The sequence below is a fragment of the Cucurbita pepo genome, chromosome 7 (genome assembly GCF_057944985.1).
Source record: "Cucurbita pepo subsp. pepo isolate OVF chromosome 7, ASM5794498v1, whole genome shotgun sequence".
Lineage (NCBI taxonomy): Eukaryota > Viridiplantae > Streptophyta > Magnoliopsida > Cucurbitales > Cucurbitaceae > Cucurbita > Cucurbita pepo.
Window position 1 is genome coordinate 1,305,185 of NC_141804.1, and position 12,696 is coordinate 1,317,880.

At 36.8% G+C, this 12,696-nt stretch overlaps 2 protein-coding genes across 4 annotated transcripts; both read left to right on the plus strand.

The window, feature by feature from the left end:
• The first annotated feature begins 1,040 nt into the window (after positions 1 to 1,040).
• Positions 1,041 to 5,051, plus strand: LOC111798459 (Regulator of chromosome condensation (RCC1) family protein). Of its 3 annotated transcripts, none has more exons than XM_023681619.2 (6): positions 1,041 to 1,421; positions 1,515 to 1,679; positions 2,554 to 2,589; positions 2,708 to 2,832; positions 2,932 to 4,253; positions 4,563 to 5,051. In XM_023681619.2, exons 1-5 carry the CDS (start codon positions 1,322 to 1,324, stop codon positions 4,225 to 4,227), a joined length of 1,722 nt encoding a protein of 573 aa, XP_023537387.2. In that variant the 5' UTR covers positions 1,041 to 1,321; the 3' UTR covers positions 4,228 to 4,253; positions 4,563 to 5,051. The 3 variants fall into 3 exon arrangements, with proteins under 3 accessions (XP_023537387.2, XP_023537386.2, XP_023537385.2); XM_023681618.2 differs by having other exon boundaries at positions 4,613 to 5,049; XM_023681617.2 differs by lacking the exon at positions 4,563 to 5,051 and having other exon boundaries at positions 2,932 to 4,561.
• A 699-nt stretch (positions 5,052 to 5,750) lies between these two features.
• LOC111798458 (nuclear pore complex Nup85-like protein) lies at positions 5,751 to 12,277 on the plus strand. The gene is made up of 18 exons (XM_087125751.1): positions 5,751 to 6,241; positions 6,484 to 6,586; positions 6,778 to 6,888; positions 7,000 to 7,083; positions 7,259 to 7,330; positions 7,446 to 7,502; positions 8,212 to 8,331; positions 8,417 to 8,617; positions 8,746 to 8,856; positions 8,928 to 8,965; positions 9,058 to 9,214; positions 9,626 to 9,727; positions 9,845 to 9,901; positions 10,034 to 10,180; positions 11,069 to 11,139; positions 11,207 to 11,297; positions 11,541 to 11,597; positions 11,680 to 12,277. The coding sequence occupies exons 1-18, from the start codon at positions 5,856 to 5,858 to the stop codon at positions 11,872 to 11,874; spliced, it is 2,160 nt and encodes a 719-aa protein (XP_086981877.1). The 5' UTR covers positions 5,751 to 5,855; the 3' UTR covers positions 11,875 to 12,277.
• The last annotated feature ends 419 nt before the right edge of the window (positions 12,278 to 12,696 follow it).

Genomic DNA, 12,696 nt, shown 5'->3' on the forward strand with positions numbered 1-12,696 from the left:
AATTAAAATAATTGTATTTACTATTAAAAAAAATTTAAAATATCTTCAAATTTTTTTATTTTTATCTTTTAAAATTAAAATAATTGTCTTTACTATTAAATTTTTTTTTTTAAATATCTTTGTTTAAAAAATACTATCATGTTTAATTTTAAAGAAGTATTAACACGTTTAATATTTATGAAAAAAAATTAATTTTTGAATAGGTTGTGACACTCACGCCATGACAACACCTATGCTATGAAGAGAGTAGGTTGTGACCCTCACGCCATGACAACAACCATACTATGAAGAGAGTAGGTTGTGACCCTCACACCATATTATGAAGAGAGTAGATTGTGACCCTCATGCCATACTATGAAGAGAGTAGGTTGTGACCCTCACGCTATGACAACAACCATACTATGAAGAGAGTAGGTTGTGACCCTCACGCTATGACAACAACCATACTATGAAGAGAGTAGGTTGTGACTGTCACGCCATGACAATGACAACAACCATACTATGAAGAGAGTAGGTTGTGACTGTCACGCCATGACAATGACAACAACCATACTATGAAGAGAGTAGGTTGTGACTGTCACGCCATGACAATGACAACAACCATACTATGAAGAGAGTAAGTTGTGACTGTCACGCCATGACAATGACAACAACCATACTATGAAGAGATAGGTTGTGACCCTCACGCCATGACAATGACAACAACCATACTATGAAGAGAGTAGGTTGTGACCCTCACGCTATGACAAGCAGAGTGGCGTCCCTCAAGAGACGCTCATCCAGCCATATGCGAGCCAGTATAGAAGAGTGCCATGATGGAGGATGGACAAAAATTGTCTATAGACATCTTAAAATTAATTTTTTTTTTTTTATCGTCTATATATGGACAAAAATTGTCTATTGACATCTTATAGTTTATATTCAAACTTATCATTAAATTTTTTAAAATTTAAAGGTATTTTTTTAAATATATTTTTTAAAACTATTAATTTTTTCATCTATATTTTAGGAATATATTAAAAAAATAAAAATCGATATTTTCCTAAATGATTGAATAGTAAGCGATAGCCTTGTTTCTGGAGATATCCTCGCCGTTTCCTTCTTCAATCAATTTGTGGAGTTCAATAATTAATTGAATGAAGCTTCAATGGAGTTGCAGAAGTGAATTTGAGCTATAGTAATCAGTATCTTCGATCTTAGCCAAAGGCGCAGCAGCTTTCATCAATCTCACACTGACAAATTTGATCCGTTGCGCACTCCTAAGTCTGGATTCTTTCTGTTACCCTGCTTTCGTTGCCTGAGTTTTGTGCTAGGCTACGCAATGGAGGATTCCGGGACCGGGATTCGAGCTTCTTCCGGTAAGATATCGGCTAAAGTCGTCGCTATTGCTGCTGGTGAAGCTCACACTCTCGCTCTTACTGGTAGGGAGATTTTATGATTTGTGCATTTCTCTATTGTTTCTCAGTTGATATAGAGTCGGAAGCTGTGACAGAGTTCTCTGTTGTGGATTGCAGGAGATGGGAGAGTGTATTCATGGGGAAGAGGAATGTTTGGGCGGCTTGGGACGGGGACGGAAGCGGACGAGCTTTTACCTGTACGAGTTAAGCTTGGTTCTGAGGAAGCGAATCTCGAAGTTGTGGCGATTGCTGCTGGTTCTTATCATAGCCTCGCTCTTGCTGGTTAGTGTGATTGTTTGTCTTTTTGGATTTCAAATACTGCATTCGATCTTCAGATAGAGCTTGTTTTTGGATTTCAAATACTGCATTCGATCTTCAGATAGAGCTTGTTTTGCTTTAACTGTTGCGAACTTGTTTGGGTAAATGAAAACATGAATTCTAAATCTAAAATATGAGCATCAGAGGATTCATGCTCTTTCAATATCTGATCATTTTTAGTTCCTCGACGACGAAAAGGTTCTGAAACAGTTTGATTTTTCATTCAGTTTAATGGTTTAGAGAGATTTGTTTCAAATGCGAGAGAAAGGAAGAACTCTCACTTGTAAAGTTTTGAAGAAGTTAGAACGTTGGCCGATTGATTGAGAAAATAAGCATTTTAAGTAGAAACTGAGACAAAATTTGAAGAACTTACAGAGTGGGTAGCTGTAGAACTTAATGCAGCAGCTAGAAATGCTTTCGTTGATCTATCTTGCGTTAGAAACCACGGCTCTTCACAATAGTAAGATATTGTTCACTTTGAGCATAAGCTTTCGTAGCTTTGCTTTTGGTTTCCCCAAAAGGCCTCGTACTAATGATATGATTGTCGTATTGCCGATCTGAGCAATTGACAACGGTATGCACTTGAATTTGATGCACAGTCATATCATATAAGAAAGGGGTTTCTAAGTTTTTTTTGGTTAAATATCATACAGAAATTAATGGCATAAACCCGAACAATTTCTTATGAAAGTTGAGGACCCAAAACAAGATATTTAGAGAAATCAAAATAAAAGATTAGTGATTTTGAAGAAAGTAGGCTGAAAGCGTTATGTTCTAGTGCTACTGTACTGATTTATAAATGGGGGTCTAGTTGTGCTCATGCTCTATTTATTCGCAGATGATGGTTCAGTATGGAGCTGGGGTTACAACATCTGTATCCTTTGAAATGGGTTCACACGGATTGTTATGATGCATTTAGTGCATAAATTATCAAGAGTGCTCATTTTTCCTTTTACAGTTTCATCCTCTCTTCATCCTTGACTATCACAAAGATGGCCAACTTGGATTTGATGGAGGAAATTCCGCTACCCCGTGCTTGCTGAAGCAGTTTCTTGAGTTGGAATCTCCAGATTCTTCGACAGACGAGTCAGGCTCGAAGGATAAGGGGTCAAAAACGGTCTGTCATGAGTTTTCTCATTGTTTTGATGAATAGAATCCGAATTGTGCTTGTTTGTTTGTTTTCTTCCTTTTAAGTTTTCCATTGCATCTATATCAGATTTGTGACGTCAAAGCCGGGGGGTTGGTCTCTCTTGCAATCGACGATCTCGGAGCCCTATGGATGTGGGGTAATTGTCCAAAGCCAAACGGTGAGGACGAAGTTGGCTTATCTTATGTTAGCAGCTTCACTCCCTCTCCAGTGTCGGAGCTCCATGGCCATACTGTTGTTAAGGTTGCTTGTGGTAATGAGCATATGGTGGCCCTGGTTAGTGTTGGGGCAACCTACAATAAAGATGAAGATTTAGTTTGCTACTCATGGGGAAATAATTCTCATGGCCAATTAGGCCTGGGAGATAGAGATGGCAGGGCACGTCCCCAACTTATCGAGACGTTTAACGAGGCATCCCCTTGGGCAGTGTATGAGGTAGCGTGCGGGGCATTCCATACCGCTTTACTTAGCCGTAGAAAGGGACCAAGTGACACTTTAGAAAGTGTATGTTGGACATTTGGTATAGGGGAAAATGGGCAGCTTGGACATGGAACTACCCAAAATGAATTGCTTCCTAAGCCTGTAAAACAATTGCCGCAATCTGTATCTCTGATCTCAGTTGCTTGTGGCCTTTTTCACACGAGCGTTGTTTCATCAGCTGGAGATGTATGGTCCTGGGGAATGGAAAGGGGACTTGGACTTTGCCCTGATGCTAGTTTCACTGGGACCGACACAGGCGATGCGATTTCTCCCCTATCCATCTTATGCAATGGGTCTCAATCTCCAAAATTCTTGGATCCTGTTCAGGTTGCTTGTGGGGCTGCTCATACTATCATTGTTGCACATAATGGATATAAGTTATGGTCATGGGGACGAGGGAGAAGCGGAGTTCTTGGAAATGGTAAGACAGTTGATTGTTATACTCCCACCGTCGTGTCGTGGCCTCCACCGGGCGAGGATTTCACTCAAGAGAAAATAGAAACAAAAAACACGGAAGATAAAGTCGAAGAAGATAGTACCGAGGAAGTAACCGAAGAAAACAAAAAATTGCTTATAGCTATGGAGGAAATCAAAGTTCTGCTAGAGAAACTGTCTGTTATGGAACGGTATGCAAGCTTTCTTCATGGCACCATATTTGGAAAACCTTTCCAAGAAGGAGATATCCCACTCTCATTGCAAAATTCTGGTACGTTCGACATTGCCAAGGAATGGGAAACCCTTTTCGAGTCGATAGATCGCAAAGATCTACTAAGGATGGAGGCAGTCTACCAACACATGCTGGCAACTATTAAAGACAAGATCATGAAGAAAAGGGTCCAGGAGCTTGTGAACGAGTTTCTCCAATCTTCAACGTCTAAAAATTAGTGTTATAAGCCGAGAGGAGCCATCAGGTATGCAAAATCCGAACATCTTTCAAATTATTCTGCTTTTCAAGATAGATAATGTGTATCAACCTGCAAGAACTTGCCCGTCATGATTATCATTACCATTGTACAATAAATTGTGACTTTGTTTATCGTAAGCTGTAGCCCTGAATAATAGCCTAGCCTGCCCTTTTACAGTATGATTGTGAAACTCTCTAGAAGATATATGTGTCGGACTGTCGATTTTGTTCGTGATCGTATCGACAAACGTTGTATTTGTTTGGTTTCTGTTTGGGATGCTTGAAATGTTTAATGTAAATTTATATTCTTTTGAAGATTTGGAAGAAGTATTGGGAGATTTGATATAGATGATTGTAACTTTGAAGGTAAAGAAGAGAAGGTTTGAAGTGGTTATGGAAGATTCCTTACTTCGGAAGGAAAAGTATTATGGGGGTGGCATGGAATCTCTGTCCTATCCGTCGGTATGGATTAATAAAAGGCTTCGAGGAAATGGATTCAAGCTATAGAAATATCTTATTTGAGCTGTCCTATCTGTCGGGTGAGGATTAATGAAAGGGTTCGAGGAAATGGATTCAAGGCATGGAGGCATCTTATTTGAGTTGTCCTATCTGTCGATAAAGATTAATAAAAGGGTTCGAGGAAATGAATTCAAGGCACAAAGACAACTTATTTGTGTTGTCTTATCTATTGGTAAGGATTAATAAAAGGGTTCGAGGAAATGAATTTAAGACATAGAGACTTCTTATTTGAGTTGTCCTACTCGTTGGTAAGGATTAATAAACGGGTTCGAGGAAATGGATTCAAGGCATAGAGACATCTTATTTAAGTTGTCCTATCTATCGGTGAGGATTAATAAAACGCTTTGAAGAAATGATTCAAGCTATTAGAGACATCAGGTCTCGAATTATGTATATGTTGGGCTAAAAAAAATTAATTTGACAAACACGAATATGACTAAACTAGCCTAAAAGATATATTATATTTTAAAGGTAGAGGTTTGAATTTTCTATTTCAAGGGTCATATATTACCAAAAATAATAATAATAATAATAATATTGTGATTTTAAGTTTATATTTTAACTTATTTTATTTTGATTTTCACACGTAAATAGTAAATACTTATTATAGTTTTATATATATATATATATACACATATATAGATACATATATATACATACATACATATACATACATACAGATACATATATATACATATACACATATATATAGATATATACATATATACATATATACATATACACATATATATAGATACATATACATATATAATAGATACATATACATATACACATATATATAGATACATATATATACATACATACAGATACATACATATACATATACATATATACAGATACATACATACATATATATATATATATATATATACACACACATACATACATATATATACATACAATATGACCGAAAAAATCCGGGTTCGTCATTTACACCGAACCGCGAAGTTAGGGCTTAATTAGACCTAACTGTTTTACTTTCCCGGCTTTTTCCTTCTTCGAATTCTCTTCTTCGCTCCCAAAACCCTAGCAGAGCTCACTCACACTCAGTTGAGTTGAAGCTGCTGAAATGCCAGCCCCCGTTTCTGATTCTTCTCCCAGCGGAGCTCTAGTATTGTCCTCTTCGGTGGACCGAGAAGTGGTCTACCCTATCAGGCATGAAGTTAAGCCTCCAATAGCTCGATTATCCATTTCCTGGGCCAGAGGCAACTCCTTCCGTGTTTCCATTTTTAAGCAGCAGTGTGGCGACAATTCTGCAGGTTCTGATGACGGTGAAGTTGGCGGGCAAGTTTTGGAGGTGAAGATCAGAAATGGAGATACGGAAATTAGTGCTGCGGAGTTTCGGAGGATCGCGTACGGTTCAGTCTCCCCATTTGCTCTTCTTCAGAGTCGGAAGAATATGGTTTTGGGCTTGTCGAAGATGTCGATGGGTTTGTCACAGTTTAATCCGGATGGGTAAGCGCTAAAGAATGTGGTGGTAATTAGAAATTTATAATTTAATTTGTTGGATTGCATTATCTGTATGAAAACTCACATTTCTATAAGAAATGTCTATTGCACTGGGAATTGGACTTCGAAGGAGTTCTGCTGATTTTCTGGTGTACATTGAATTGGACGCAATGCCTTTTATTATCAAACCTCTTTGATACATGTTGAGTTATTCCTCTACTAATTAGAAGGGACTCGTTTAAAAACAGGTGGGAATACATAGCGGAGTATAGCAAGGACGTGAGTTCAATTCTTGGTAACCCGAAGGCACTTCCTAGCTCGGCTATTGAGGATCCACTGGAAATTTTGAAGGTGAGTTGATGTTTCTGCAGTCGCATATTAATTTTGAATTCTAGTAGCTCTTTCCAGTAATAATGCCTGGAAGTGCTTGGATATCGTTAAGTTTACTGAGGATTGTCACTGGACGCGGAGTTACTGTTGCTAAACCTTTATTTCTTATGCCACAAGTAATTTTGTTATTGATATTTTAAGAATCTCTATAGAAAGTCGAGGAGCCTACATGTTTGAAAGCTGCTTGGGAGCTGATGGATGTGTTTTATGCAGACAAGCAGTCTCATTGGTGGCTTAATGAACGCCTTGTTGATTGGTTAGCTGTATTGATCTTCCCTTCTTTTTCATTCTTTTCTTTAAGAATTTATATTGGAAAAGTCCCACTAATGGTAATAATTATCTGTTGATAGTTCATACTTGTCTTGTCATTGCAGGAATATGATAGCGTCCTCTCAACTACACAATCAACTATCCATTCAAAACTTGTCAATTTTCAAAAAGAACTTGACGACTTACAGGTTCCCCACATTTGGTTCCATCATTTTTCGTTCATTCATTTTAGTTACCTATGTGTTTCTTATAGTTTTTAGACTTTTGTTCCCACTTGCAAATGTTAGCATCCATTGTTCTTTTTGGTCATTGGTGATCATTAACTATGATATTTTTTCTTTTTTTAATTTTTTTTATGTCAAGGTAGTTGAGGATAATCCAAGTTATTGGGATGTCATTTCATCAGCATTAGCAGTTGGTTGGCAAGAGATTGTTGTAAGTGGATATAGGATATTCACTTAGTGTTCCATTCTTTATACCTATTAACCAGCATATGACATCACACATCACACAATGATTTAAAAAGTGGTAATGCTGGTTCTGCTTGCAGGTGAAAATGTTGCGCCTACATGGATCTTATCAGCTCGATCAGCTTAGCAATCGGGAGGTTTGTTAGAAATTTTCTGTTGCCCATAAATTGCAAAAGAACCCTAAATATGATGTGTGAACTTTTTGATCTAAGAGTTGCTGTTACATCTTCATATGCATTTTTGTACTATCACAAGAACTTACTATATAATTTTCCTTAAAATAAGAGTTAGCCCATAACACTTCACTGGGGAAGGAACTTATAAAGAATGAAGTTTTTACTGAGCAAACAGTGTAGTGGTTACAAATGTTGGTGAATGGGGTATAGTCCACATAGTCGTAAAAAAAATGCAAATTAGACATTGAACAATTTGTCTTATGAAAGAAATTCAACGATAGTAGAAAATTTTGAGGGAGGCTTCCTTGACAAGTGAAACATTCTATGAAGTGGGAGTTAAGATTATGACCATATTTCCTTATAGGAATGTAATTGATGAGTTAAATATGAGAGGAATTTATTAAAAATTTCCTTGTTTGAATGGATTTTTCTGATGGAAAGAGTGTTCTTAAAGATTTTGTATGACATAAATTAAAAAACAAGGAGAGTATATGTTCCTCGGTGATGGATGTACTGATCTCTCGATGTTTAGAATGAGTGGTTTTTGTTCCTTATACAGGTGATGTCAGTTTTCTTGTATTTGTCAGTTGTGTATCTCTAAAATTTATAGTAATGTAGTGGCAATAGAAATGTCTTTTTATAACTTCATCTGATACGTAATGGATGACAGACAGAGAATGGACTGGTAGAGGCAGTGGCTCTTCTAGTTTCAAAAATGCCACGCATGCGCCCTGAGTTGGATTCTGGTAGACTTGGTGAATGCTTCAAAACCAAGCCTGATTTTACGAAGGTATGTTGAATTGAGTTTAAAATTTTGCACATCATGTTGTGAAAAATCTTGATACAAGGTATAGATTATTCATGTTGTTCAATAGGCATGGGAAAAATGGCGATCGCAAATAACCAAGTTGGACGGTAGTGCGTTTTGGGTTCACTGTGCTCATGTTCAGACAAGGGAAGGTTTGCGGAATATGCTTCAGATCATTCTAGGAAATGTTGAGAGCCTCAGTGGTGCAACCTGCAACTGGATGGAGCTGTATATCTCTCAGCTTTTGTATGTTAGACCATTCACGATGGTAATGTTCACCTGCACGATACAAGAGTTCTACTAATTTTCAGTTGCCCACTTTAGAACAATCTAACAGAGTTTCTGCATCCTGCACATTTCCCTGTAAGAGGCTAATATCTTATTCGGTTTAGTCAGGGTCTAGAAAGCATGTACAACCTGGCAGAAAGATGTATGCAGTTGAAAAAAGCATCTAATACTGATCGCTTGATGAGGCTAATGATTGGAATTCTCGGAGAAAGTACAGAGGTAAGGAATGTGGAATATATGTGTTCTGATTTTCTATTCTTGACTCAAGGGGATTCTCTGTCATGGCTCAGGTTGTTTTAGCGGAGTGTTCGAGAGGATTTGGCCCCTGGTGAGCTACAGTAGCCTTATCTTTGGTGCCTATACCTTTGATATGCATTAATGCGTCAGTGTTTAAAGCTTGTTAGTACTGTCTATTGATAGGATGGTTACACATGCCATGGAATTGTTGACGGAAGAGAGTGATCAAGTAGAAGTTCTTCTACATGAGGAGCTCTATGATCTTGGGGGAATTAGCATAGAGGAGCTTCATCGGCTTGTGTATGCCCAAGTTCTCTGTTCACATGCATTTACTTGGCAGGTTTGTGTTTCTGTAATCGACTTTTTTTTTTTTTTTTTTTTTTTTTTTTTTTTTTTTTGTGATGGGTTTGTCTAAAAGATTCAAAGAAGGATATCCTGAATAGTTCTAGTTCTATTCATATGTAGATTGTTTATTGAGATGTATGGTTTTACATGGTTCATTTTTTCTTATTCAAGTAATGTTCCTTTAGTTGGGGGACAAACATTCACAAAGTTTAAGTAGGTCCCAGGTTAAAAATGAGGAGGGAGAAAGAAGTTCATTCAGGCATTTTTTGCTGTTTGAAGTAGATTCTTGACGCGACTCGTCTTGTTCAAGCTCTTTGTTTATATATATTTATTTGTACAAGGTGATGAAAATTCTTCCCTCATGACATCAACTAATCCTTATGTTTTTTACACTTTTGTGTCTTAGATAGCTCCAATTTACTTGACATCGTGCGCAAAGCAGGGAATTGGATTTTTAGAAACGTTGTTATACAATCAACCTGTTCAACATAATGGGATGCTACTTAAGGTGATTGATATACGTTTTACTGCAAAATTCTATATTTGTTGGAGCTTCTGGAGTTTCTACTTGATCTGGGTTTATCTTTTGAAGGTGAATTTTAACATGATTTGTTTCTCCTTGTAGAATTTAGAGATATGTCGATTATATGAACTTGACGATCTTAGTTCGAACATTATGAAGGTATGTTTCAGTTTAATTTATTACTTTTCAATTGCCTACAACTAGGCGAATCTTGTAATGGACACAAGTATTCTAGGAGTTCATGTTTTATTTACATGCACGAACACTCAAAAAAGGAATTCTAATGTTCAGATTGCCGGAGTTTACCACTGGAAGCATGGTAGGAAAGGGTGTGGGGTTTTTTGGCTTCGGAAAGCTAGGGATGAAGTTCGTCTTAACAAGATTGCCCTGCAATTGTTTGATTCAGTTGGAAAGTCCATATCTGATGAAAGTTTCAAGGTAATATAAATCTCTAATTCCAGCATCCCATAATCTCAAACTAAGAAGCAAACACTTTAGTTTGGCTAGTGTGTTCGTGTATGCACGTAGACACTAATTTAACACTTGTTAGCACAATAGACATGTTAGATACTAGTTGTACAGTGTTAATATAGATTTAATATTTGTTAGACTCATAACAAATACTTGTTACAGAAATACATCAAACTCATTTGTCAAGTGTATAAATACATCAACATAGACTTTGAATTTCCTTCTTGTACCAAAATGATATACATTTTAATAAATGTGTCTTGCATCCTAGATTTAAAATAAAAATAACGTGACATTATATGTTTCATGTATTTGTATCAATGCTTCTTAGATCACAAGTCAATGTTTTTTGACTTTAGAGAAAAGTGTCTTTTTTTTGTGTGTGTATGTATGTGTGTGTGAAGCACTTGTTGTAATAAGCATGTTTGGGAAATCATTATTTAAATGCTTTTTTTTTCTTTTTTTTTTTTTTTGAAATTTTCTAACCAACTTTTGATTATAATTTTTTTTTTTATAAAGGTGCTTTTAATTGGTAAAATCACTCCAAATATTTTAACCAAATGCCATAAATTTTGAGAAAAGCATCTTTAGTCATCTTAAGTACCTTAAAAGGCATGCAAAACACACTCTTAAAACCAGGATGCTTTGAGATTTTTAATTTGGAGAACCCATGTGTTGAATTCCAGCTCTTCCAAAATTGGATTTGTTACATAAATGTCTGGTTATTTTTCATCTCTATGGTATCATATTCTGGCATTGCTCATTAAAATTCCTTTATTGATGTATCACTTGTGAAAAGCGTCCCATATTTGTGCAATCAGTCACATTCATATTCGCCATTTATCAATTTTGCAGCAATGGGAAGGATTAATCGAATTATTGGGTTCTGAATCTAAGAATACTGGAGGCCTTGAGTTTCTCCACAAGTATGCTTCATTCCCTTGCTTTTCTTTCAATTTATTCTCTCCTATCTAACCTTTGGTGGATGAATAGGTACAGGGATTTCAAAAAATCACTTCATCAAGTTCATCATAAGGGGAAAACTACAGGCGTTGTACAGTCTGCAGTAGACTCTCTCATTGCGGTATTACTTAACTTTCCCTTTCAAAAGCACATGGCAAGCTTTGAACTGTTTCAAAATCAGTTTCACATTTTTAGAGATTAATTGGGTGAATTTATTGAACCTAATGAAACATCAAGCACTTTGAGGCCTTTATTGGTTCTAATTAGAAAAACAATACTGGAGATTTTCCCTATCTAATCCCATTACATTTTATCTGCTATCAATTGGACCTCTTTTAGTGATCAATATTATTTGATTCTGCAGCTTATGAAGAACCCTTCAACACCTCAGCGCTTTTGGCTGCCAATTCTTAATGACTCGGTAGTTATATTATTATATTTTTGCATGTTGTTGAACTGATATGTAGTTGCAATTATAGAATGACAACTTGACCTCTCTGCAGTTGAAGCTTATTGATTGGCACGAAGGTCCTCTACTAAACGTTGAGCAAACCAACCTTTTGTTGAACAAACTACAAGAGCTGTCAATGGCAAGGCTGCGACCAGACTTCGTTGAATCTGACTTGTCACCTCTGGCATTGAGCTCCATCAGGTTGGCTCTTGCAAAAAATCTAGGACGTGCTTTTTTGGAGGGGTGAGGATGATGTGGACTATAACCGAGCCAATGGTCGATCCCATTCTCCAGATGGTTGCACCTATCTGTCACCATATGAACAAAATTATGATGGTATAGTTGCTCATCGACATGTCGAGGGTTTCGCTTCCTTTTTGGACCAATCACTTGAGGTGAACTGTGCATCCATCTCTTGGCTACTGTTGCGGCTTTTATTTGTCTAGTACGGAAGTGTAATCTTGTTATGGGAGGTTCATGGGACATGAAGATCATCTAATGCCATATTATGCAACACTTATAGTTGGTCACAGGGTAGTTTATTTATAAATGCTTGTGCATAGGAGGAAAACGTAAAAGGAAAAAATGGTCTACTTGGGTTCCCGATTTGAATTATCAATTTTGTGTCTAATAGATTATTAATTAATTTAGCATTTTTCTAAAAATACGAATTTGCAAAGGAGACTATTGATTCAATATCTTTACAACTTGTAATAATTTAGCATTTTTTTTAAAACATGAAAAGGATGATTCATTTGCATCGACATGAGAGTCCAATTACATTGCATTGCCAAAATCCATGTATATTCAAAAGAGGTTGACCTATTCAAAAGAGCTTGACCTCCTTGCTTCTCCCTTTCTCCTCAATCCACAAAGACAATGGAGGACTGGTGCTTAGAGAGACAAAAGGGAGGATTACAAAGACAATGGAGGACTGGTGCTTAGAGAGACAAAAGGGAGGATTGGTGCTAATAGTTCATCAAAGAAGAACTGAGCCAAGATCACTAACTAATACTAATCTAATATTAATAGAATGTATTGTTAGACGAATACGACTCTCCACAATGGT

What these genes read in the sequence shown, in the direction of transcription:
- LOC111798459 (XM_023681619.2), top strand. Translation starts at nt 1,322, where the DNA reads ATGGAGGATTCCGGGACCGGGATTCGAGCTTCTTCCGGTAAGATATCG. An exon ending in TCACACTCTCGCTCTTACTG is followed by an intron (nt 1,422 to 1,514) that starts GTAGGGAGATTT and finishes TGTGGATTGCAG; the next exon opens with GAGATGGGAGAGTGTATTCA. An exon ending in AGGATAAGGGGTCAAAAACG is followed by an intron (nt 2,833 to 2,931) that starts GTCTGTCATGAG and finishes CATCTATATCAG; the next exon opens with ATTTGTGACGTCAAAGCCGG.
- LOC111798458 (XM_087125751.1), top strand. Translation starts at nt 5,856, where the DNA reads ATGCCAGCCCCCGTTTCTGATTCTTCTCCCAGCGGAGCTCTAGTATTG. An exon ending in ATCCACTGGAAATTTTGAAG is followed by an intron (nt 6,587 to 6,777) that starts GTGAGTTGATGT and finishes GAATCTCTATAG; the next exon opens with AAAGTCGAGGAGCCTACATG. An exon ending in AAGAACTTGACGACTTACAG is followed by an intron (nt 7,084 to 7,258) that starts GTTCCCCACATT and finishes TTTTATGTCAAG; the next exon opens with GTAGTTGAGGATAATCCAAG.